This window comes from Ornithorhynchus anatinus, chromosome 11, assembly GCF_004115215.2.
Source record: "Ornithorhynchus anatinus isolate Pmale09 chromosome 11, mOrnAna1.pri.v4, whole genome shotgun sequence".
In the NCBI taxonomy this organism is placed as follows: Eukaryota; Metazoa; Chordata; class Mammalia; order Monotremata; family Ornithorhynchidae; genus Ornithorhynchus; species Ornithorhynchus anatinus.
In genome coordinates, this window is record NC_041738.1 from 45,886,931 (window position 1) to 45,914,149 (window position 27,219).

Consider the following 27,219-nt stretch of genomic DNA (forward strand, 5'->3'; position numbering starts at 1 on the left):
GTGGGCAAGTCAATTAACTTCTTTGTGCCTCGGTGACCTCATCTGTAAAATGGGGATTGAGACTATGAGCTTCACGTGGGGCAACCCGAAAACCTGTATCTCCCCGGGCGCTTAGAACAGTGCTCTGCACATAGTAAGCACTTAACAAATACCAACATTATTACTAGAGAAGCGGCATGGCTAGGTGGAAAGAGCCCGGGCTTGGGAGTCAGAGGTCATGGGTTCGAATCCCGGATCTGCCTCTTGGCAGCTGTGTGACTGTGGGCGAGTCACTTCACTTCTCTGGGCCTCAGTTCCCTCGTCTGGAAAATGGGGATGAAGACTGTGAACCTCACTTGGGACAACCTGATGACCCTGTATGTACCCCAGCGCTTAGAACAGTGCTCTGCACATAGGAAGCGCTTAACAAATACCAATAGTATGGGCTTGGGAGACAGAGGTCATGGGTTCGACTCCCGGCTCTGCCACTTGTCAGCTGTGTCTGTGGGCGAGTCACTTCACTTCACTGTGCCTCATTCAATAGTATTTATTTATAGTATTTATTGAGCACTTACTATGTGCAGAGCACTGTACTAAGCGCTTGGAATGAACAAGTCGGCAACAGATAGAGACAGTCCCTGCCGTTTGACGGGCTTACGGTCTAATCGACTGCCTCAGTTACCTCAGCTGTAAAAAGGGGGATTAACTGTGAGCCTCACGTAGGACAACCTGATGACCCTGTATCTACCCCAACGCTTAGAAGAGTGCTCTGCACATAGTACGCGCTTAACAAATACCAACATTATTATAGAGAAGCAGCGTGGCGCAGTGGAAAGAGCACGGGCTTTGGAGTCAGGGCTCATGAGTTCGAATCCCAGCTCTGCCACTTGTCGGCTGTGTGACTGTGGGCGAGTCACTTCACTTCTCTGTGCCTCAGTTCCCTCATCTGTAAAATGGGGATTAAGACTGTGAGCCCCACGTGGGACAACCTGATTCCCCTGTGTCCCCCCCAGCGCTTAGAACAGTGCTCTGCACATAGTAAGCGTTTAACAAATACCAACATTATTATTATTATGATGATGATGATGATGAATGAATGAATGAAGTGAGCCAAGGGCTCAGAAATGGCGCAGCACTCTGCTTCCATCTAGTGGACCAGTGCGGCACGACACTCCTTGTCCGCGGATCTCCGGTCAATGATGAACAGAATTTCGAGTTTCACATAAAGAAAGGAGAAAGCTGCACCCTTCTGAACCTCAGTCTGACACTAAAAGTTCCTCATGAGTAGTGAATGTATCTACTAACTCTTTTTTTTAATGGTATGTGTTAAGTGCTTACTATGTGCTAGGCACAGTACTAAATTCCGGAGTAGATCCAAGCTAATCAGTATGGACAGAATCCGCATCCCATATGGGGCTCACCGTCTTAATCCCCATTTTACGGTGAGGTAACCGAGGCAAAGAGAAGTTAAGTGACTTGTCCAAGGGCACACATCAGACAATTGGCAGAATCAGCATTAGAACCCAGGTTTCCCGGCTCCAAAGACAGTGCTCTTTCCCCTAGGCCACGCTGCTTCCTATTAGACCACAGCCCTTCCCTCCTTCCAAAATTTGTTAAAGCTCTACCTCCTCCATGAAGCCTTCTTTGAGTAATCCCACTCAAATGACTATTCTGATCAAATCCAACCTTTATGATCCCTCTAAGTGCATAAATGCAGGCCACGGAGGCTGACGTGTATGTCCTTTCATGTTCTAAATCCGTGTCACTCGAAACGTGTAAGATGAATATTCCTATTCATCCTGTCTCCCCACCGACAGTTCGTCGGGGATGAGCCACACATCCTCCGTCAGCCCCTGGTTCAGAGCGGCGCCGGCAGAGGGCCCTTGGTTCGTGCTGAAAAAAAAACCACATCTGCATCACCACTTTCCCTTCAAGATTTGGAAAAAGAGCTCTGGGGTTCAAAGCGGAGAAGTGGCTCCTTGTTAAAACCTTGTACGTGGGGAAAAAACGACGTGACCCCTCCGTGGGTTCCCTGGCCTTCACTGAGCAATGGGCAGGCACTCCAGGAGAGAACCGAGTAGGGCAGGTGAGGCCTTAAAAGAGGGGACTCGGGCTCCTAGGACTTCTCATGCCATCCTGCTAGAGGAGTCCGGGCTTGGGAGCAGGGGCCAGCGGCATCCCTGGACCACACCACAAGAAGCAGGCTGGCCTAATGGAAAGAGCACAGGCCCAGAATTCTAATCCTGGTTCTGCCAATTGCTTGCTGTGTGACCTTGGGCAAGTCACTCAACTTCTCTGTGCCTCAGTTTCTTCAACCATAAAACGGGGATTAAATAGGGCAAGGAATGTATCCGCTTATCATTGCATTGTACTCTCCCAAGTGCCTAATACAGTGCTCTGCACACAATAAGAACTCAATAAATACGATTGAATGAATAAAAGAATGAATAGCTGTCCTCTCTCCTACTTAAACTGTGAGCCCCATTCGGGACAGAGACCTTATCCAAACTACCTTTTATCAACCTCAGTGCTTAGAACAGTGTTTGACACAGTAGATGCTTAACAAATACCATAAAAAAGAGGATGGTGGCCCCCTCCCTCCTCTCCTCCCCAACCCCGTGCTTGCCGTGGGTTATGGGGACCAGCTCTGCCTTACTCACCTCCAACACGGGCTGAGCGTTGTTGTGCACGGAGAGGATGTGGGTGACCTTGCTCTTGGCCAGATTCTCTCTGTCTTCTGAATCTGTGGGCAAAGGAAGGGTTGGAGCTGAACTCTGGAGAGTGGGAAGGGCAGGACTCTCAAAAGCAGGGCACTGCCCAGGGGCTGATTAGTTCATCTATCTCTTATTCTCCAGGCCCCAGGGGTCTGGCTAGCTGGACTATACGTGGCCAGCGGAAGCTTTGGGAAGACATGAGTGGAGCTGAGTCTCTAATCCGCTCTCCCTCTTCCACACATACTCTCTCAGGGTCAGGATCTGGAGGCTGCAGTCCTAGCTCCCCGTGGGCACGGCAGGGAATATGTCTTCCAATGCAGAGAAGCGGCATGGCCTAGTGGTTAGAGCACGGGCCTGGGGGTCAGAAGGACCTGAGTTCTAACCCTGGCCCCCTCCACTTGTCTGCTGGTGACCTCGGGCAAGTCACTTCTTGGGGCTTCAGTTACCTCATCTGTAAAATGGGGATTAAGATTGTGAGCACCAAGAACTTGATTATTCATTCATTCAATAGCATTTATTGAGCACTGACGATGTGCAGAGCACTGTACTAAGCACTTGGAATGTACAAATCAGTAACAGATAGAGACAGTCCCTTCCCTTTGATGGGCTTACGGTCTAATCGGGGGAGACGGACAGACAAAAACAATAGCAATAAATAGAATCAAGGGGATGAACATCTCATTAAAACAATAGCAAATAAATAGAATCAAGGTGATGTACATCTCATTAACAAAATATACAGGGTAATGAAAATATATACAGTTGAGCGGACGAGTACAGTGCTGAGAGGATGGGAAGGGAGAGGGGGAGGAGCAGAGGGAAAGGGGGGAAAAGAGGGTTTAACTGCGGAGAGGTGAAGAGTGGGGTAGAGGGAGCAGACGGAAAAGGGAAGCTCAGTCTGGGAAGGCCTCTTGGAGGAGGTGAGCTTTAATTAGCTTGTATCTTCCACAGCGCTCAGTACAGTGACTGGCACATAGTAAGTGCTAAACAAATATCACCAAAAAATAAAAGAGAGAGTGACTCAAGGGAGCCAGAATGGGTGTCCGGTACCGGGTAAGTGCTTAACAAATACCACAGAAGAGAGAGAGAGAGAGAGAGAGAGAGAGAGAGAGAGAGAGAGAGATGTGTGTATGTGACCTGAGGGAGCCAGTGTGGGGATAGGGCAAAGGGGATTCTCCTTCCCCAGAAGCCTCAATCCATGTCCTAAAATCTTGTCACTGGTCCCTGTAGGCACACACATACTCACATACAAACACACACAGGCCAGAGGCCAGACTCTGCAGGCAAACTCCCTTAAGCCCACAAGTAGAGGTCACAGAGGATCTAAGAAGACATTTGTCTATGGGGAAGGAAGCAATTTCGGGGTTGGCGGGGGGAGTAGAACCAGACCACGCCAGGGAGGCGGCTCCAAAAGTGATCACATTCAGTGAGACGTCACGGCAATCACACATCGCATCCGCAAAACCAATTAGCCTCAGAGCCCTCCAGGGGGTTAATCTAGTCTTGTCTTGGGTCTTCTTTCTCCAGTCATCGGAGTGGCTCCCAACAACCCATCACGGTTCCCTCCAGACATTACTGTTCTACTGCATCCTTGTCAATCGCCTTGCATTAGTGCTGCGTTATGAAGGAAATATTCAGAGATGGGGTGGCTAATAGTAGTAGCATAATATTCATTAACCACTTAATGTGAACAGAACACCGTAACAAATGAAAAAATATACTGGTGGGAATTAGACACAGCTAGCACTGGCCTCCTTGTTCTTCTGCCAAGGGAATTACTCGTTTCTGTGCTCTCACACATCTCTGCCATCTCCAGCAGATCCCAGAGAGAATTATTTTGAGAGAGGTCAGGGGAAAATTACGGAAAACCTGCCGTTCATTCCGATCGTGATTAGAGGTGGTGCATCGGAGGGAAAGCAAGCTCCGCAGGATCTTTTTCTGGATATCAAGGCCTTTTGCCAATGCGATTTGTCCTCTCTCGCGTAAGGGCGAGGGGTTGTACTTGAGCAGATAGCAACTCAGACCTTTCTTCCAAGCCCCAAGGTGTCCTCTGCTGAATAGAGCGGGGAGTGCCACTCAGTGACCCTCAGCTCGGAGCCAGTAGGAATTAAACTCACTTGAACAAACAACATCAATTCTCGAGGCCAAGATTTTCAGAAAATGGAAACTCTTGGTCCTGGGAGATCACACTTCCACGGGCTCACAGAGCAACTCGGAAGAATTATCGTCCCTCAGAGCCTGGCAGGAAGAGACAGATAGATCCCCTCAAGGCTCAAGAGAACAATTATTCCTAAATGTGTCCCTCTCTTCCCACGTGGGCCTAGGACAGAGCTTCTCTCGGAACCAGACCACAGAACCAGAGCAGGAACACCGAATTTACCCGCTGGCCATCTGAACTGAGGTTAAACTTTTCCTTCCCAGAATATCCCAATGCCAGGCACAAGTTCTGCCCCTGTTCCCACACTGAGGTTCCTGTGTCCCATCCTAATAATAACAATTGTAGAATTTTTTTAAATGTTCACTATGTGGCAAGCACTATATTAAGCGATAGGGTAGATGACATATAAACAAATAGGATACGGTCCCTGCCCCACATTCATTCATTCATTCAATCGTATTTACTGAGCACTTACTGTGTGCAGAGCACTGTACTAAGGGCTTGGAAAGTACAATTTAGCAACTGATAGAGGCAATCCCTACCCAATAATGGGCTCACACATGGAGCTCACGGTCTAAAGGGGTGCTCACTGTCCTAGAACTTTTCATATTTACATATAAACTGGATGATTATCATCATAACGATAATAATAGTATTTGCTAAGTGCTGACCGTGGGCTGAGCACTGTGGTAAGCACTGGGAGAGGAATAATACAATCAGACACAGCCCCTGTCTCTCTTGGGACTCACAATCTAAGGGGGAGAGAATACAGGTACTGTATCCCCATTACGAAGATGAGAAAATTGAGGCACAAGGGGTTAAATAATAACAATAATAATAATAGTATTTGCTAAGCACTTACTATGTGCTAAGCGCTATTCTTAAGTGCTGGAGTTTGTCCCAGGTTGGACACAGTCCCTGTGCCACATGAGGCCCCCAGTCTTAATCCCCATTTTAAATATGAAAATTGAGGCACAGAGAAGCGAACTGCCCTGCCCAAGATCGCATAGTAGGCACTGGGCGGAGCCAGGATCAGAACACCCATCCTCTGACTCCCAGGCCCGTGTTATTTCCACTAGACCATGCTGCTTCTCTGATTTGCCCCAGGTCTCACAGCCTGCAGTAATACTGGCAAACAGCAGCCGGCAACATTTGCCTTCGATTTCAAATGATTTTCGTATCGATCAGCACATATCACCATTTGCTCCTGCAAGAGTGATAAAACTCAGGGGTCTTCCACCCCCTCCTCTGTGGTCACCATTCAGAACATGGTGGAAAGCAGAAGAAGGGAAGACAGGGCATGTGAGACAAGAAAGAAGAGGAGGAAGGGGAATTTAGACATAAAGCAGGAAGGAAAGCTGAAAAAGATGGTGAGGAAGTCCTTGGGGTACTTGAAAAATAGACTGTCTTTTGCTTTCAGTGAATTTTCCCATGCACTTAGTATGGTTCAGGATTCTGGGCAGAATGAGTGCTCAATAAATTCTACTGAATGAAATAAGTGAAATAGAAGAGACCATGACCCAGTGGGTAGAGTATAGGCCTGGGAGTCAGAGGCCCTGGGTTCTAACCCAGCTTCAGCACTTGTCTGCTGGGTGATTCTTGGGCGAGTTACTTCACTTCTCTGGGCCTCAGTTACCTCAACTGTAAAATGGGGATTAAGACTGTGAGCTCCATATAGTTTATGTCTACTCTGGCGCTGAGTATAGAGTCTGGCACATAGGAAGCGCTTAACAAATGTCATAAAAAAAGAACCTTACTAGGGTCTCAGCCAAAATGCAACTGCTGAGATGGAGGAGGCAGGCAAGGAGACATTCCTCCCACCCTCTGAACTGGCCAAAGCCTCCCCCTTATGCTTTTCTCCATGCAACCATCCTAAGACCCCGATGTGATCAAACTTAGTGCAGAGATTTTCTTTTTAATGGTATTTGTTAGACAGGGTCTAGAACCTGGGGGTCCCAAGAATCCAAAAGGGGCCCTGAACCTGGACAAGGGACTCAAATGGAGTGAGCAACAAGGGGTCACTCAGGTACAGTTGGAGCAGGAGGAAGGAGATAAGGCTCTCTTCCTACTTAAATGGCCCCACTAGCCACAAAACTTCCATTCCCAGTGGGATTTTTCTCTACATCTCACTTCTCTCTCTCCACTCTGGTCTCCTTCCTGTGCTGGGTCCTTATCCCTGGAGCCATTTTCTGAGATAAAAGTTTCTGTCTCCAAGACTAAAGGAGAATTAAGGTCAAATGGAGTCCAGTCAACAGTAGAGACACCTCTGTGCTCATGGGAATGCAGAGTGGCCTACTGGAAAGAGCACAGGCCTGGGAGTCAGAAGAACCTGGGTTCAAATCCTGGCCCTGCCACTCATCTACTGTGTGACCTTGGTAATGTCACACAACTTCAGTTACCTGTGCCTCAGTTACCTCGTCTGTAAAATGGAGATTAAGAAGGTGAGCCCCATGTGGGTCATGGAGTGTGTCTAACCTGATTAGCTTGTTATCTATCCCAGAACTTAGTACAACACCTAGCAAACAGTAAGAACTTAACAAATACCATAAGGATAAAAAATTTGCATCAGTTTTAGTAAAAAGTTCATGCCCCAGGGCAATGTCCAGAGCCCCTTAATGGTGCATTAGAGTATTTCATGGTCTCTGACTCAGGATCTGGTAGCCTGAGGGTCTCTTAAACCAAGCACTGGGCTGAAACAGGTCAATTCTAGCTTGTCAGACTGGAGGGCTCTGTCTTCAGGCCCTGGGAGAAACATCAGGAGGATTTGAAGGTGAAGGGCTTCTCAATGAAAAGAAAAAAATACAGAAGGGGAGAAGATGATTTAGCCATCCCCTTCAACACTTTCAGCAGTTTTTACTGAGCAGACCGTAAGCTCGTTGTGGGCAGGGAACATATCCACCAACTCTTTTGTACTCTCCCAAGTGCTTAGTACAGTGCTCTGTATTCAGTAAGCACTCAATAAATACCACTGATTGACCTAATCTTCCCAGAGCATCATTTTGGAAGATGCGAGGAATAAAACTCAAGAATCTTACGATTACATGGGAGAAACAAAACAAATATGTGAACACGAAATGAAAATTGACTGAGTTCTGGCACAAATTAACCACTGGGGATGTCCCGAGGCAGAAAGAAATGACAAACTGTTCAGAAGGTAAGGAGTCAGTGTTAGAGAAAAATGTTTGGGAGTCTAGACTAAGCTCTAAGCTCATTGAGAACAGGGAATGTATCAGTTTATTTCTGTACTGTACTCTTCCAAGTGCTGAGTACAATGCTCTGCACACAGTAAGCACTCAATAAATACGATAGAATGAACTGAATGAATGAATTTAAGCCATCTGATCTGGTGGAAAGGACAGTGGGAAGGGATCCAAGAGAGCAGGATTCTAGTTCTAGTTCTGCCTCAGATCTCTTCTGTGATGACGAACTGTTCTAGGACTCTGTTTTCCCATCTGCAAAATCTCTGCACCTCCTTGATTCCCAAAAATGAGGGCGAGTGGGGGGGAATTGAGATTGCGGGTGGGAAGATGGGAAAGCTAAGTCTTTAGTAGGAATGGGGTAAAGAACTTTAAAGGGAAACGTTATTATTTACACCAGCTCCTAGAGAGGAGTGGAATGAATTCTTTATCCATTTACTATTTGGGGTGATTATTTGTACAACTGAAGAAGCCTGGGGCCCTGATTACAGAATCAGGAAATGAAGGCCCTTTCCTCCCCTACCAGACTGCATTCCTGTCCATGGCTTATGAGTAAGGCTGGGAGCAATGTGAGAAAATAGGCCCATGGGCTCTGGAACCCAGGGAATTAATGGAGGAACTATCTGAACTTCGCCTTTTTCAGAGTAAAAACATGTGATGCCACTAATGGAAAGCCTCTTTTGTGCCTAAAACAATAGAGATCAAGCTTCATTCATGCGTGGCTTTTAAAGGAAAACTGGCACTTTCTGTACCCCACTTAAAAAGTGCATTTTTCAAACACATTTTCACACTGGCTTGCAGAGAACCTCAAAACCTTAACAGCCCACAGTATTTTCTTCAGCCCTCTCTAAGCTTTCGTGTGCTGGGGTGATTCAGCAATGACCATGAGAATCAGTAGCCCAATCACTCATCCTATCCCACCTAGATTACTGCATCAGCCTCCTCCCTGACCTCCCAACCTCCTGACTCCCCTGACTCCTATCCATACTTCACGCCGCTGCCGGGATCATCTTTCTACAAAAACATTCAGAACATGTTGCCCTCCCCACCTCCCCCAAAAAACTCCAGTGGTTGTCCATCCAGCTCCGTAACAAACAAAAACATCTCACCATTGGCTTTCAAGCACTCCATCACCTCGCTCAGTGGAAAGAGCATGGGCTTTGGAGTCAGAGGTCATGAGTTCGAATCCCAGCTCTGCCACTTGTCAGCTGTGTGACTGTGGGCAAGTCACTTCACTTCTCTGTGCCTCAGTTACCTCATCTGTAAAATGGGGATTAAGACTGTGAGCCCCACATGGGACAACCTGATTCCCCTGTGTCTACCCCAGCGCTTAGAACAGTGCTTGGCACATAGTAAGCGCTTAACAAATACCAACATTATTATTATTATTATTACCTCACCTCGCTTCTCTCCTTCTGCAACCTAGCCCATATACTTCACTCCTCCGGTGCTAACCTTCTCACTGTGCCTCCATCTTGCCTGTCTCACTGCTGACCCCTGGCCCACATCCTGCCTCTGGCCTGGAACGCATTTCCTCCTCAAATCCGACAGACTATGACTCCCCACTCTTCAAAGCCTTATTGAAGGCACATCTCCTCCAAGAGGCCTTCCCAGACTAAGCCCCACTTTTCCTCAGCTCCCACTCCCTTCTGTGTCGCCCTGATTTGCTCCCTTTGCTCCTCCCCCGACCACAGCACTATTTATATATCTGTCATTTATTTGTATTGATGTCTGTCTCCCCGCCTCTAGACTGTTAGCTCGTTGTGGGCAGAGATTGTTACTGTTTACTGTTCTCTTGTTAGTTCATTGTTAGCATTGTGCTCTGCACATAGTAAGTGCTTAATAAATACGATTGAATGAATGCAGTACAGCACATTTGCTATGAATCCCATTTTCAGGCTATCTTTTTTCTTGTCTGTCTGAAGTCCGATTTCTCTGGGGTCCAGGCTAATTTCTCTCAAACACTGGACCTGTACAAATCTGCAAGGCCTTTCCAAAGCAATTTTGCTAAACATGTAACAAAAAGGACTATCCGTTGAGGCAACATTGGTCACACCTTTCTCTCATTTCCATCCTGTTCCCTTTTGCGATGTATGTGTGTGTGACTGTGTGATTTTTAACCAAGCCACTCTGAGTTCCTCCAAACTGAGGCAGCTGCATGCTCTTCCCTCCTCCAACACAGCCCCTTTTCAGGAGAAGCAGTGTGGCTCACTGGATAGAGCATGAGCCTGGGATTCAGAAGGAACTGGTTCAAATCCCAGCACTGCCACATGTCTGCTGTGTGACCTTGAGCAAGTCACTTCACTTCTCTGTACCTCAGTTTTCTCCGCTGTAAAATGGGGATAAGAGTGTGAGCCCCGCGTGGGACAGGGACTGTGTCTAACCTTGCTTGGCACATAGTAAGTGTGTAACAGGTACCATAATTATTATTATTAGAGCTGGGGCCCGGCCACCATTCCTAGAAGTCCCACACAAAAGTGAGGTTCTGTAAGCATTCATTCATTCAATCATATTGACTGAGAGCTTACTGTGTGCAGAGCATTGTACTAAGCGCTTGGACAGTACAATTTGGCAACAAATAGAGACAATCCCTATCTAACAGTGGGCTCAGAGGGCTTCCCCACAACTCCCCAGCCTGGCCCACTTCGCTCTCCCACAACTGAGGCAGGCTGGGCCAGCCCTTGGAGAGGTGTGTGTGCTTATGGAGGGGCTTTGCGGGGGAATTTTCCTATGCCTTTCAGGGCTTTGTTGGGCTCTGCTTGTTCGGCAGATTACACAACAATAGAAAATCTGGACCTTAGCCCAACACAGGTTGCAGCTTTTGCGTGATAACTGACTCTTGGCCCCATAAAGGGACCCCTGGAACGCTGTTCCTTTGCACACAAACACCCCCTCCCTACCCCCCCTTACCTGAGTGTCTGTAATGACAGAATGACTGCTTAGTCTCCCTTCTATCACTTTGTGTTTTTCAAACAACCCCGCAGTGTTGATTCTAGCCATTTGACACTTTAACAAATGAGCACCGGGAAGAGAAATGAGTCGGAAAGAAGTCTGTAATTGAACACTACAGAAGAGCCAACTTCATTCCGGCCCACTCAATGCCCACCTCTCTCTGACCTTTACTGAAAGCCGCTTTCACGGCACTCAGCTCATCCAGCTGAGAGGCTGCTTTCTCCCTGAGGTAATCACCATTGGGATTTGCACATTCACTGGCCAAAACCATCAACCCCTCCAACTTCCTTCTGTCCCTCCAATACCAATTGCCATTTAAATTGAACAGGAGGATTGTCAAGAGAAGCGGCGTGGCCTGGTGGATAGACCACGGGCCTGGGAGTCAGGAGGACTGGGGTTCTAACCCCGGCTTTGCCACTTGTCAGCTAAGTGACTATGGACAAGTCATTTAGCTTTTTTGTGGTTCAGTTACCTCATTTGTAAAATGGGGATTAAGACTGTGAGCCCCCTCTGGGCAGGGGATGTGTTTGTTGATTGTGTATTGTATTCTACCAAGCGCTTAGTACAGTGCTCTGCTCACAGTAAGTGCTCAATAAATATGGCTGAATGAATGAATGAATGTGGGACATGGACTATGTCCCATCTGGGTAACTTGTTATCTATCCCAGCACTTACTACAGTGACTGGCATACGGTGAGTGCTTAAATACCAGAATTATGATTATGATGATTTTCCTGGGGTTGGTGGACAGGGTGGACAGGAACTGGCCCCTAGACTCCAAGTTGGACACCAGCCCAAGACAAGAAGCAGTGGGGGTACATGGGTAGACCTAAGGAGAGTCAATAGGAGGGAGAGAGACGAAAGAAGGGCAATCTGTGATTGACACAAAGCGCCCCTGGGCAAATCTTTTACCTTTCCAGACCTCAGTTCTCCCATTAATCAAATTGTCAGTCAGTCGATCGTATTTATTGAGGACTTTCATTCATTCAATAGTATTTATTGAGTGCTTACTATGTGCAGAGCACTGTACTAAGCGCTTGGAATGTACAAATTGGCAACAGATAGAGACAGTCCCTGCCCTTTGACAGGCTTACTTTTATACTAAGCACTTGGGAGAGTACAACATGACACATTCCCTGCCCCCAGTGAGCTTAAAGTACTCTCCCATGCCCTTAGTGAGGTGCTCTGCACAGAGTAAGCACTCACTAAATACCATTGATGATGATGATGATGATGAAAGGAGAAAAAAATGAAGCCACAGTGAGGTGATTTGAATAAGAAATGAGTTGATGTGAAATCAGAGGTCCCTGGTGAAGCAGGAGTGAATCAAAGGGGCCTCCATTTTCATCCTACAGATAGCCAAACCTTCTAAACACATCTGGGGATACGTTTGATTTCAAATCCTTCAGTACCTGACATTCCCCTTCCCAAGTTGCCCTTCTATCTCCCAATCTTCTCCACAGCTCATATCAGCAGAGCTGCAAGCAATAAAAGATCTCTGGCCAGAACAACGTGGCCTCCGCCTCCCCGTCACCCACCCCAGCCCCTTTCCGCCTCGGTGGTCCTGGAGGTGAGAGGGCTTTTGGCAGGGGAGGAAGCCGGCCAACCAAGATAATGCCAGGGACACAGCCCAGGGTCTCGGGGCTGAGTTTAATGGGAGAGGCTGGGCTGCGGCTATTGACAAGTGAGAAGGCAGCAGAGGGCGGGGCTGGGCTGTTGTGTCTGATAACAGTAATAATGATGATGATGGTTATTTGTTAAGTGCTTACTATCCAGGCACTGTTCTAAGTGGTGAGGTAATCAGGTTAGACACAGTCCCTGTCCCACCTTGGGTTCACAGTCGTAATCCCCATTTTACAGATGAGGGAACCGAGGCACAGAGAAATTAAGTGATTTGCCCAAGGTTACAAGTGGCAGAGCTGGGATTAAAACCCATGACCTTCTGACTCCCACGCCCATGGCCATGCTGCTTCTCAGATGGCAGAGCTCCTCCTCGGCCTGGCCCCCCGAGGACACCAGACCTGCCCCCACCCCCACAGAATGTCCATCCAGGGGCTTTTCCTACACTAGAGTCACATTCGGGCCAGTCCCAGCTTATTCCGGGCCTAAGCGTTCAAGTAGTCCCTCAATCCAACTGCCAGATCTTCGTGGGCAGAGAATATGGCTGTTTATTGTTCTCCTGTACTCCCCAAAGCACTTAGTATAGTGCTCTGCACACAGTAAACGCTCAATAAATACAATTGAATAAATGAATGAATGACAGTGCTCAATAATAATGTGGTCACTGTTGTCCGATACCTCACCCCCTTGCCTTTCTGGTGCTCTCTCCCCCAGCCCTCTTGCAGGTTCAAGCCTTGCGTCGACTCCTTCCTCCCTACCTTTTCTCCACTCAACAGACCTTGAAGCCCAGAGAAGAGTAATCCACACAATGAGACTCTTTCTTGTGTGGTTCTACCGGTCCCACTGGGGGCCCACTATGTAATCGGGGAAGACTTGAATCACAAGGAAGAATTGAGTCGCCACTCCCTCGGGGTTGACCCTGGGATTCAGGTTCTTTCCCTGCTTTTGGCTTCGGAGCTCCCAAGGCCACACATACTTTGGTTCAGAGAGTAGACCACTCTTCTCCCCATCTTCAAAGCCCTTCTGAAAGCACATCTCCTCCTGGAGGCCTTCCCTGATGAATCTTATCTCCCCATCCCATTTCCCTGTCTTGCATGCTCGTTCCCTTTGCACCCCAGGAACACTTAAGTTCATATCTTTACACTCTTTTGCTTCGTACTATCAATCGCATTTATTGAGCGCTTACTGTATGCAGGGCACTGTACTAAACACTTGGGAGAATCTGTCATTTACTTTAATATCTATCTTTCCACTAGACAGTTAAATAAGCACTCGGTAGTTACGATCGATCCTTAAGGGCAGAGATTGTGCCTACTAACTTGATTTCACCCTCCTACGTGCTCAGTACAGTGTTCTGCACAGAGTAAGTGAGCAATGAGCTGGGCACTGTTCTAAGCGCTGGGGTAGATACAAGGTAATTGGGTTGGACACGGTCCATGTACCACATGGGGCTCACAATCTTAATCCCCATTTTACAGATGAGGTAACTGAGGCCCAGAGAAGTGAAGTGACTTGCCCAAGGACACACAGCAGACAAGTGGTGGAGCTGAGAACATGTCCCTGGTGCCACGGGAAGTCTGTAGCTTCCAGGGGAAGGATTTCTGACCCTCGGTGGTGCTGTGTGTGGTACTACTAAAAGGTTGGGGCTCGGTGGCCACGGACCAGAGCCCCTGCTCCCTCTCCCCAACCTAGAAAAAGGTGGGGACCACCCTGCAGGCTACTGGACTAGGCATGGATGAGGAACACAAGACCTGGAAGCCAGGAACTTCTGAGTTCTGGCCCAGTGAGCCCCATACTCCTAAAACAGGGGTGGAGTGAATTTTGAAGGGAAATAAATAGTAATCATGGTATTCATCAGGCACCGTGATCTAGCGGAAAGAGCCCGGGACTGGGAGTTAGAGGACCTGGGTTCGAATCCCTTCTTGACAAGTCACTTTATTTCTCTGTGCCTCAGTTACCTCATCTGTAAAATGAGGATTAAGACTGTGAGCTCTATGTGGGGCACAGACTGTGTCCAACCTGATTAACTTGTATCTACCTCAGGACTTAGTCCAGTGCCTGGCACATAGTAAGTCCATAACAAATACCATTTTTAAAGAAGTGCTTACTACATATTAAGCACTGTGCAGAGCCCTGGGGTAGGTACCCAGTAATCAGATCGGAGACAGTTCCTAATAACCCAGGGCTCCAAAGTCTAAGGGTGAGGAAGAACAGGTGATTTATCCCCATTCTACAGATGAGGAAGCTGAGGCTTAGAGATGTTAAGTGATATACCCAAAGTCATACAGCAAGCAAGAAGCTGGAATTACAACCTAGGTCCTCTGATTCTCAGGACCGTGCTCTTTCCATTAGGCCAAACTGATTCCCAAGTGGAACTAAGCCCAATTATTTGAGTCCCACTACTCCTGCTCCTCCGGTTCCTGCATTTAATCCAACACAGAGGAAAGTGTCTCTTCGATCTGCAGCCCTACCACCTCAGAGCCATTGCGGCAATCCGACCTGACAGCCCGCCAACTGGAGATCAGCCAAGCCTGGGATGGAGCAGAGGTGCTGAGGCTGCAAGCAGAGAAGGCCTGTCAAACATCACCCCTAAAAGATAACCAGCTGAACCTAGGAATCGTCTTCTCCTTGTTTACACTGGGCCCACTGGATGCTCCCACTGAGGAAATTCCTTCCACTTCTATTGCGCTGAAAACATCAGAGTAAAAATACTCAATGCCTTGGTCTCCCTCAAGCACATCTGATTGGTTAGGGCTGATGGGCTTCCAGCCAGGAGACTCCTAAATGTCGCCTAATTGCTACCTGCAGAGTCTCTAACACCTAAACCATGAAAGCACAGCTGTTTTCCCTGCCCCGAAGTCTAAGATTTGCTCTCAGACTTGCAAGTGCCCAGCAGGCTATAAAGGGCAGGTTGCTTAGCTCTGCACAGAGGCACAGAAAATTGGCCAGACGGGACCCCTCAAAAAGATAGTCATATAACCTTCCACACGCAGCTTCTCCCCCCATCTGCAGTGGTTCTAAGCGTACCTTGATCTCACCGCCAACCTCTCACCCACATCCTGCCCCTGCCCTTCCTCTTCACATCCACAATGACTCTCCCCACGTTCAAAGCCTTATCGAAGGCACATCTCCTCCAAGAGGCCTTCCCAGACTAAGTCCTCATTTCCTCTTCTCCCCCTCCCTTCTGTGTCACCCTCACACTTGGATTTGCTCCCTTTATTCACCCCTCCCTCAATCCCAGAACACTTATGTACATATCCATAATTTCTTTCTATAAATGTCCATCTCTCCTTTAGACTGTAAGCTCATTGTGGGCAAGGAAAATGTCTATCAACTCTGTTATATGGTACTTTCCCAAGCATTTATTGCCATTGCTCTTGTCTGTCTCCCCCGATTAGACTGTAAGCCCATCAAAGGGCAGGAACTTGTCTCTATCAGTTACCGATTTGTACATTCCAAGCGCTTAGTACAGTGGCCTGCACATAGTAAGCACTCAATAAATACTATTGAATGAATGAATTTAGTATAATGTTTGGCATACAGTAAGTTCTCAATACATGCAATTATTTCAGGTCCAATCTCTGTCTCTCCTCTTAGCCCACTGGGGCTCCTTTCTTTCAGTCCCTAAGCAGTCCTGGAGAGCACAACAGGGGTGAGGATATTCAATGTGGGGCTCCCAATGGGCTAGAAGAGTCACCCAACCTCAAGGGAGACACCACACAGAAAAGCAGAGGAGGGCAGAGAAAAATCGTGCTGATCTGGTCTTGCTGAGAGAGGCCAATTTCCCACTCTCTGGGGAACCTTAGTATTCATCTACTTTGCAATAGGGCATCATAATCTTGACTTCCCTCCCAAAGTTGTAGGAGAGTGTCCTAAGTCAGATTCATAGAACATACCCTAGCAGCCGGAAGACCTTCAGAGACCAAGTGACCCAGGGGCCTCCCCACAGGGAGATGAAAACCTAAACCACCTAGCAGGGGGTGGCTATTTTTAAAAACATGACAGCAAAAGCGAGGAGTACATTTCACCACCTTCCTCATAACTTGATAGAACAGCTTGCATTTATAAAGGCAGTGAGAGGCCAGGCGGGGTGTGAGGGGGGAAGAAACCTCCCTGATGAGCACACACACAGCAGGTGTGTTTGTAGGCAACTGAGACAAAGGAGCTGACAAAGGTTAGCTTTGGAAACTTCCTTTCCCTCAGGAGTCAGTCCTGAATGGTCAATACCTCAGCCCTCCCCACCCCACAGAAGAGTCAGTCCTGTTGGACAGGGTAGATGGCATACCCCCGCCCCCAGACTTACCCCGGATGTTTCCCAGGTAGAGGCCCTCGAGGACCTGACAAAAAAAAAATTGGAAAAAAAAGATTTGTGTTGGGTAGGGAACACGGCTATCCCCAGCCCACCTACTCCATCCCTTACCCTTTCCCCTGGGGAGAAAGGCTCTGCCTCAAATCCACACTTATTGACGTCTTCCAGGAGCCCTTGCCTAAGCCCTCAACTTTCCTCTTCTCCCACTCCCTTCTGCATCACCCTGAGTTGCTTCTTTTGTTCTTCCTTCCTCCCAACCCCACAGTACTTATGTACATATCCATAATTTATTGATTTCAATTAATGTCTGTCTCTCTGCCTCTAGACTGTAAGCTCATTGTGTGCTGGGAATGTGTCTGTTTATTGTTGCACTCTCCCAAAGCTCTTAGTACAGTGCTCTACACACAGCAAGTGCTCAATAAATACAGCTGATTGAATGAATGAATGCCAGGAGGGGGAGAGAAACTCAGTCTCTGAGAAAGAGATAGTTATCAAAGTGACAGAGAGAAATCTCAGAGAGGTAAGAGGACCCTGGAGTCGGCAGCAGCAGCAACGAGTGGGCTGACAAGCAGCCAGGCACAGTACAGAATCTTGGAAGAGGCATTCCGGCCCAGATTATAAAAACCCCGTTACCCACCCACTCCTTGCCATCTCGACCTGATGATGGGAGCGTTCTCCAATCATCTGATGCCAGATGACTGACGATCTAATTAACGGTCACACATTACTCAATCAATGATATTTATTGAGAGTTCTCTTTGAGCAGAGCACTGTACTGCACACAACTTTGTCAGAAGCAACATGGCCTAATGGATAGGGCATGGGATGGAGTCAGAATGACTTGGGTTCTAGTCCTGGTTCTCTCACTTGTCTGCTGGGTGATGTTGGGCAAGTCACTTCACTTCTCTGGGCCTCAGTTACCTCATCTGCAATATGGATGTGAGCCCCATGTGGGACAAGGACTGTGTTCAACCAGATTACCTTTTATCTACCCCAGCACATAAAACCGGCACACAGTAAGTGCTTAACTAATACCATAAAAAAAGAATTAATTTTAAAAAACCCAAATTAAATATCAATCATTCTCAAAAATCAATTGCCAAAAAAGAGCCCCTCAACTAGGGATAGATTATTGATTTGACTGACTATTTTATGTTGATGATCTAGCATTCGATGTTGGCATAGAGTAATGCTTAACCCTTGGCTGCTTGATTACACATGGAATGATTCTGTAGGATACCATAATGAACGTTAAATAATGTCAACAGTAGGTGAGAGTGGAGAAAAATCTTCCCAGCTCAGGCGAACTTGGGCTGAAAAGATCAGTTGATACTCTGGGCAGTGAAGACACCCATTTTCCCATGGGCACCTGAAGACAGGCATCTCCAAGCTCTCCATTTCATCAAATTTATTTGATCGAATTTATGGAGAATTTACCGTGTGCAGAGCATTGTACTAGGCGTTTAGGAGAGTACAATACAACAATAAGCAGACCCATTCCCCGCCTACAACGAGCTTACAACCTAGAGGGGGGAGACAGACATTAATATAAATAAATTACTTATATGCACATAAGTGCTGTGGGGCTGGGAGGGGGATGAATAAAGGGAGTAAATCAGGGCGATGCAGAATGGAGTAGGAGAAGAAAACAGGAGGGCTTAGTCAGGGAAGGCCTCTTGGAGGAGATGTGCCTTCAATAAGGCTTTCAACAGGGGGAGAGTAAATGTCAGATTTGAGGAGGGAGGGCGGTACAGGCCAGAGGCAGGACATGGGCAGGGGGTCGGTGGTGAGATAGACAGGTTCAAGGAAAAGTGAGAAGGTTAGCACTTTCTGTGCCAAGCACTTCACTAAGCGCTGGGATAAAAATCAATCCAACATATTTATTGAGTGTTTAGTGTTTGCAGAACACTGTATTAAGTATTTTGGAGAGTACAATACAAATAAGATAATCAGGCCCCATATGGGGTTTACCATCTAAGTAGGAGGAAGAACAGGTATTTAATTCCCATTTTTGCAGATGAGGAAACTGAGGCTCGGAGAAGTTAGGTGACATGCCCAAGGTCATTGCTCAAGTCACACAGCAGGCAAGTGGCAGGCCCAGAATAAGAACGCAGGTCTTCTGACTCCTAAGAACCAGCCCGGTGTGTGACCCTGCACCACTAGGCACCACAGGAAGCAGAGAAGACAAGGTCCACCCTCCAGGAGCTTCCAAGGACAACCTGACCCTGAACTTGGCAAAGCCAGGACTAAAGCCACTTTCCTTTTGAGGAGGAGGAGGAAGAGGGTAAAGAGGAGGAGAAAGCAGGTAAAGAGGAAGAAGAGGAGGCGGAAGCAGAGGAAGTTGAGAAGGAATACTCAATGATAATAATAATAATAATTGTATTTAAGTGCTTACAATGGGCTGGGAAGTGTACTAAGCACTGGGGTAGATACAAGCCAATCAGGTTGGACAGAGTCCCTGTCCCACAAGGGGCTTACAGTCTCAATCCCCATTTGCAGATGAGGTAACTGAGGCACAGAGAAGTGAAGTGACTTGCCCAAGGTCACACAGAAAACAAGTGGCAAAGGCAGGATACGAAGCCCAGTCCTTCTGACTCCCAGGCCTGTGCTCTATTCATTATGCCACACTGCCTCTCTCCCAACTCCTTGTAGGCTGGGATCATGCCTTATCTATTCTACTGTAGTGTATTCTCCCAAACGCTTAGTCCAGGGCTTGGCACACAATAAGCACTCAATAAATAGCATTGATTGATTTTGAGCACCCACTTGGTGGGGTGCACTGTACTAAGCATTTGGGAAGTACAGAATAATGAAGTGACATGTTGCCGGTTCACAAGGAAACACTCTAACAGGAGAGACAATCAATGATATTTATTTAGAGCTTACTGTGTACAGAGCATTGTACTAAGTGCTTGGAAACAAAAATATTTTCAACTAGAATGGTTGAAAAAAACCATATGTTTGTGTCTGTGTAAGGAAGTAGCACGCCTAGAGAATAAAGCACGGGCCTGGGAGTCAGAAGGACCTGGATTCTAATCCCAGATCCTTCGCCTCAATTCCCTCACCTGTAAAATGGGGATTAAAATTGTGAGCCCCATATGGGACAGGGACTGTGACCAACCTGATATGCTTGTATTCCACCCCAGTGCTTAGTACAGTGCCTGGCACAGGGTAAGCACTTAACAAATACCACAAGAACCTGGAAAAGTAAACACTTCACAAACTTTGTTCTGTGGGCTTGGGAAACTGATTCTAGCTACAGGCCTTAATTGGTCACTTACCTGCCATGGACCTGATAGGAGAGAGGAAAAAATGTTCTTGATCAATTTCCACTCACAATCTACCAAGAAGCAAGAGGACCCATGTTCTCCCTTCCCCGCTGACCACAGCCAGGTGGTTGCTCATGGGAATCCCAGAAGCAGCATCGCTCAGTGGAAAGAGCCCGGGCTTGGGAATCAGAGGTCATGGGTTCTAATCCCGGCTCCGCCGCTTATCAGCTCTGTGACTTTGGGCAAGTCACTTAGAGAAGCAGCGTGGCTCAGTGGAAAGAGCATGGGCTTTGGAGTCAGAGGTCATGGGTTCAAATCCCTGCACGGCCACTTGTCAGCTGTGTGACTTTGGGCAAGTCACTTAACTTCTCGGTGCCTCAGTTACCTCATCTGTAAAATGGGGATTAAGATTGTGAGCCCCCAGTGGGACAACCTGATTCCTCTGTGTCTACCCCAGCGCTTAGAACAGTGCTCGGCACATAGTAAGCGCTTAACAAATACCAACAAAAAAAAAAAAACTTCTCTGTGCCTCAGTTACCTCATCTGTAAAATGGGGATTAAAACTGTGAGCCCAGTGGGACAACCTGATCACCCTGTATCCCCCCAGTGCTTAGAACTGTGCTTTGTACATAGTAAGCGCTTAACAAATACCATTATTATTATCATTATTATTAACAAGTGACTCCTGGCATTGCCCCCGCTTCAGCAAGGGGGCTTCAAATGCCAACAAGGAGAATGAAGTCTGCCCAGAGCCATTCAGGCCCTTATTTTGCATTTCCATGGCAACCCCACATAAAAATCTCCAAGTGGTTGGGTAAAGGGTGGATTCAGGGGGCTGTGAATGTGTAGCTATGGGAGGCATGATATTTTTGAGGATTTTCAAATGACTATTTTTAAAAAATGAACAATTTTCTTCTTTATGGTGGTCACAGCACAGGAACAACATGGAAGGTGGAACAAAGAAAGCTGACCAGAGCATCTGGGAAATGTCTTTGGGGTTTAGTAATTACTGAGGAACATTCGTTGAGTGCAAACACACACATACACACACAAACATCATACCACAGTAACTCCTTCTCATCATCCTAGGTGCAGAGAGGTAAAGTGACCTCCCCAAGTTCAAATAACCAGTTGGCAGCAGCAAAAGGGTTACAATACATCTTCTCTAGGCTGCCAGTCTGTTGCTTAACTACACTGCTTTCCTGGTGTTGTGTTAGCCTGGCCTCTTAGGTAACTGTGGTATGACAGGTGAAAATCTGTTCGCATGAAATTCATGGGGAGGTTTTAAATCATTTCATTGTACTGGTTTCTGGGCCCAAGTCCCAAGACCCTGGCTTCTAGATCCTAACATAATGGGGGCATTTCCTCCAGGAGGCTTTCCCTAATTAATCTCTCATGTCCTCCGACTCTCATTACCCCTCTACCCATTCTCCTTTCAGCACTTCCCCATCCCCTCAGCACTTGGGAATTCACATTTCCAAAACATTTATGTAGATACCTTTATTCTCACATCTTCCTATCTGTAACTTATTTTAGTGCCCTTCTCCCCCACAGACAATGACCTGGGAATCAGAAATGTTGGTATTTGTTAAGCGCTTACTATGTGCCGAGCACTGTTCTAAGCACTGGGGTAGACATAGGGGAATCAGGTTGTCCCACGTGGGGCTCACAGTCTTAATCCCCATTTTACAGATGAGGGAACTGAGACACAGAGAAGTTAAGTGACTTGCCCACAGTCACACAGCCAAGTGGCAGAGCTGGGATTCGAACTCATGAGCCCTGACTCCAAAGCCCGTGCTCTTTCCACTGAGCCACAGCTCCGGGTTCTAATTCTGGTTCTGCCACTTGTTTGCTTTGTGACCTTGGACAAGTCATTTCACTTCTCTGGGCCTCAGTGACCTCATCTGTAAAATGGGGGAGACTGTGAGCCCAATGCAGGACAGGGACTGTGTCCAACCTGACAACCTTGTATCTACCCCAGCACTAAGTAGAGTGCCTGGCACAGAGTAAGCACTTAAATAGCATACCATAAAAAAGGACTATGTCTACTAACTCTATTATTCTCTCCCAAGTGCTCAGTTCAGTATTCTGCACAAAGGAAGCACTCAAAGCTTACTAATTATTGGGAGACATGCCTCGAAATCAAAAAGATGGGAAGCAAATGGAAGTTTAAAACTAGCCTGCTCCTAACTAGAACTCAAGATTGTGGTACTGATCCTAAATAACTGCTCAAGGGAAAACATACTCCATTATACAACCATGTGTTTTGAGGAACAAGAACCCAGTTGCATCATGATGTACGTGGCTGGCTCCACTCACAAACCCAGGTTCCCACCCTCCCATCCTCTACACCACTTATTACCAGCGTTGGAGGTAATAAGTGACAACCTCGAGCCCCAGTTGCCAAACTGGTCTGGGAGCCAATACTAGCCTGGAAGAGGTTTCAGTTGCCCCTGCTGTCCCCCTTCCCTTTCACAGATGAGAAACTGAGGCAGAGATAAGTTATGTGACTTGCCTAAAGCCACACAGCAGACAACTGAATCTAGCCCAGTGTATCTGTCCCACATGGGGCTCACATTTTTAATCCACATTTTACAGACGAAAGAACAAAGGCACAGACAAGTGAAGTGACTTGCCCAAGGGCTCACACAGCACATAGCAGTACCAGGATTAAAACCCAGGTCCTGTGCTCTACCATCAGGTAATGCTGCTTCTCACTGGTTGCGATTAGACTGTAAGCCCGTCAAAGTGCAGGGACTGTCTCCATCTGTTACCGATTTGTACATTTCAAGCGCTTAGTACAGTGCTCTGCATGTAGTAAGCGCTCAATAAATACTATTGAATGAATGACCCTGGGCAAGTTGCTTAACTAATCTGTGCCTCAGTTTCCTCAACTGTAAAATGGGGAATTCAATACCTGTTCTTCCTTGTACTTAGATTGTGAGCCCCATATGGGACAGGGACTGTATCCAATCTGATTAATTTCTATTTTCCCCGGCACTTAGAAGAGTGCTTGACACATAGTATAAATGTTTAGCAAATACAAAAATAATAATAATAATGAAGGGTCTGTCTCTCATTTTTCATGCTCAGTGTTAGTTTTGTACTGTGTGACCATGACAATGAGCTATGAGGGGGCCCAGAATCCAGGAAGAACCGTTTCCTCCACCAGTCTGGGTTGAGCCAGACATGTCACATGCTTTATTAACGCCCTTTGCTTTGGCAAAAGGTAAGGCAAGACAGGAGCCATCACTGGGTCCTGTTCATTCATTCATTCAATCAAATTTATTGAGCACTTTCCACATGCAGAGCACTGTACTAAACCCTGGGGAGCATAAAATACAACAATAAGACACATTCCCTGCCCTGTCCTTTCCTTGACCCTCAAGGGAGCTACAAGTGACTGATGAAAAGAAAGGACACTTTCCGTCTTCTGTTTCCAGTCAGCCACAATCCCTAAAGTTCTATCTATTGTTTAGTTATTTTTTTAATGGTATTTGTTAAGTGCTTACTATGTGCCAAGCATTGTACTAAACCCTTGGGTAGATATAAGTTAATCAGGTTGGACGCAGTCTGTGTCCCACATGGGGTTCACAGCATGGCTTAGTGGAAAGAGCCCGGTCTTGGGAGTCAGAGGATGTGGGTTCTAATCCCGGATCTGCCAACTTGTCTGCTGGGTGACCTTGGGCAAGGCACTTAACTTCTCTGTGCCTAAGTTACCTTATCTGTAAAATGGGGATTAAGACCGTGAGCCCCATGTGGGACAACCTAATTACCTTGTACCTATCCCAGCTCTTAGAACAGTGCTTGGCACATAGTAAGAGCTTAACAAATACCATAATTAATTAATTAATTATTAAGCACCCATTTTCCAGTTGAGGTAAACAGGCTCAGTGCAGTGAAGTGACTTCCCAAGGTCACACAGCAGACAAGCGATGCAGCCGACATTAGAACCCTGGTCCTTCTGAATCCCAGGCCTTGTGCTCTATCCACTAGACCAAACTGTCTTCATCTCTCACCTTCTCCAAGTCCAAACCCTTCTCCAGATGAAGAAAAATAAACCTGGTCTCAAACTCAGGGAGCTTCAGAGAAGCTAGCAGGGTGTGGGCAGGAAATGGATAGAGGAGAGGAAATTAACATGGGCTCTTGAGGCAGGAACAAGCTGAAAAGGGGCCTCAGAGGGAGCTGAGTAGTTGCCCAGAAGGCACATCGATCCAGCCGTGGATCCAAGGTGGGTAGTCTCTAGACGCAGATCCTTCATGAGACCTACATGATGTGTTCTGTCCTTTCCAAAGGGGCCTATTTCCCATATTATATTTACCTCCAATTTAAGATGTGAAGGAGTCTCCCAAAGGGAAGAAGCAGCGTAGCTCAGTGGAAGGAGCACGCGCTTGGGAGTCAGAGGTCATGGGTTCGAATCCCACCTCTGCCTCTCAGCAGCTGTTGACTGTAGGCAAGTCACTTCACTTCTCTGTGCCTCAGTTACCTCATCTGTAAAGGGGATTAAGATTGTGAGCCTCACGAGGGACAACCAGTTCACCCTGTATCTACCCCAGCGCTTAGAACAGTGCTCTGCACATACTAAGTGCTTAACAAATACCAACATTATTATTATTACCTTGGCTCTGAGACTTCAGACCCAAGAGATCGGTGGAGGAACTGACAATGGTGCTAAAGGTTTGCGCAGGGCCACTTGAATTCTCTCATCCCTGGGGCCATGTTCCCCCGGGGGCACAGAGCGCAACAAGAGAAGCAGCAAGGCGTAGTGGATAGAGCATGGACCTGGGAGTCAGGATGTCATGGGTTCTAATCCTGGCTCCAGTTGCTGTTGTGTGACCTTGGGCCGGTCACTTCACTTCTCTGTCTCTCTATTACCTCCTCTGTAAAATGGGGTTTGAGACTCTGAGCCCCGTGTGGGACTGGCAACTGAGTCCAACCTGATTTGCCTCTCTCCACCTCAGCTCTTAGTACAGTGCCTGGCACAAAAGTGCTTAATACCATAATTATTATGTAGTGTATAGTGTAGTTGGGCAGGGGTGCAGCACATTGAGAGGCAAACGGGCGAGCTTTGCCTGCCGAAAGCCAACGGCGGGCAGAGCCAAGACTGGAATCCCAGGGTTCCTGATTCCAAGAGCAAAGCCCTTTCCTGGACCAACAACCGAGCTACCTCTCGGACTCCTAGAGAGCTTAAACATTCCACAAAGAGCACGTTAATCACCCTTCCATCTCTGAGGGTGCAAGCAGATATTTTGAACCCAATTTAAAATGGGGCAGTAGAAGCCCAAATAAGTGGAGAGCCATTTGGCGAAAGGTCACACCGTGTTGCACCCGGAGCCAGAGTGTCAGGGGCTACTGAGCTGATCCTGGATTTTCCCTGTACTGGGATTTGCTCTAGAATCTTGTCCTCCCCTCCATCATTTTCCCCCTTCCGAGTGCGGGGAAGCTGATTGAGGCAATGACTCCCAGGGCGAAGGGAAGGAAGAAGCGAGCGAGGAGCAAAGGCAAGAACAACGTCGAACATTCAGGGATCTCGGATCTCAGGGAGGAGTGTGAGGGGCGGTGAAATAGGGGCACTCAGAAATAAGATCTGCTTTCAAACTGTCTCCTCCCGCGGGACTTCAAGCTCTTCAGCTGCTTGGACTTTTCCACCTCCTAGGAAAGCCGGCCTGGATCCTTGGAGGAGAAGAGGCGAGGGCCATTCCAGGAGCAGCAAGGGGACGGCTTAGGCAGGGCCTCTATTGAATAGAGGGCTCCTCATTTTCAACTGGCCAATTCAGAGATTGCCTCGATCCACTGCTGAATTGCACATTCCAAGTGCTTAGTACAGTGCTCTGCACAGAGTAAGCGCTCAATCAATACTATTGAATGAACCTCCCAAGAGCCAGTGCTGCAAAGAGCTCAATTGACTTTAGGGTCCTCTCCCTCCCCTACCTCCCCTTCTTGCTCCTTTGATGGCCCAAAGGCCTGGATTACATTCCAAACGCTTAGTACAGTTCTCTGTACAGAGAAAGCGCTCAATAAATACTATAGAATGAATGAATGGATTCAACTGGAAAAGGATGCCCAGATCCCGCTGGGAGGCGATGGGAAAAGAGGAGGGGGGGATTGACTCAGTGGAAAGAGCACGAGCTTGGGAGTCAGAGGTCATGGGTTCAAACGCCGGCTCAGCGGCTTGTCGGCTGTGTGACTTTGGGCAAGTCACTTAACTTCTCTGTGCCTCAGTTCCCTCATCTGTAAAATGGGGATTAAGACCGTGAGCCCCATGTGGGACAACCTGATGACCTTGGATCCTCTTCAGCGCTTAGAACAGTGTTTTGCACATAGTAAGCGCTTAACAAATGCCATCATTATTATGTGAAAAGATCTGGGGGAGAGGCAAGGGCGGGGGGGCAGGAAAGAAAAGACTCACCTGCCCAAGCCTGGACCCTTGACCCACCCCATGACTTCTTTGCGGAAAGTTAAATAGGGCACGGCGTATGCAGTTATTCTCACTAGACTGGGAGCCCGGCAGTGGGCAGGGATGGTCTCTATCTGTTGCCAAATCGTACATTCCAAGCGCTTAGCACAGTGTTCTGCACATAGTAAGCGCTCCATGAATACTATGGAATGGGTGGATGAATGGGGACCCCCCCCTGCTCCCCCCGGGGCCCGTACCTTGCTCATCCCGTTGCCCATGGCTGGGGGCCGGGGGGGGGGCCGGGGAGCCCGGGGGGGGGCGAGCCGGTGTCTGCGCCTCCTCCTGGAGGGCCGCCGGCCGGGGGCTCCTGGGCGGCTGCGGCAGGACCAGCGAGCTCCGCCAGGGGGCGGCCGCGGGCCCAGGACGGACCCGCTCGGTGCCCGCCCACGGAGGACTGCGCCTGCGCAGACAGTCGGGAGGGTATGTGAGCGGGGCAGGGGGCGGGGCCGAGGGGACGGCGGCCCCGCAGACGGCCGGGGTGGGTGGGCGGGGCCGGGGCAGAGGGGACTGCGGCTGCGCAGAAGGTCGAGGGGGTGTGGGCGTGGGCGAGGCGGGGCAGAGGGA

The 27,219-nt window shown here is 48.0% G+C and overlaps 1 protein-coding gene across 3 annotated transcripts in view; it reads right to left on the reverse strand.

Moving 5' to 3' along the window:
- LOC100076782 (dual specificity protein phosphatase 22-A-like) overlaps positions 1 to 26,894 on the reverse strand; it is a 75,815-nt gene extending 48,921 nt beyond the window's left edge. For 2 of the 3 annotated variants that reach the window (XM_029076172.1, XM_029076174.1), the window contains exons 1-3: positions 26,853 to 26,894; positions 16,924 to 16,957; positions 2,640 to 2,722 (exon numbers count right to left, since the gene is read on the reverse strand). In XM_029076172.1, the coding sequence (XP_028932005.1) occupies positions 2,640 to 2,722; positions 16,924 to 16,957; positions 26,853 to 26,873 (138 nt within the window). In that variant the 5' untranslated portion in view covers positions 26,874 to 26,894. Of the gene's footprint in view, positions 1 to 2,639; positions 2,723 to 9,157; positions 9,186 to 16,923; positions 16,958 to 26,852 lie in introns of those variants that run through there. The other variant, XM_029076173.1, reaches the window with a different exon arrangement.
- Positions 26,895 to 27,219: the final 325 nt, after the last annotated feature.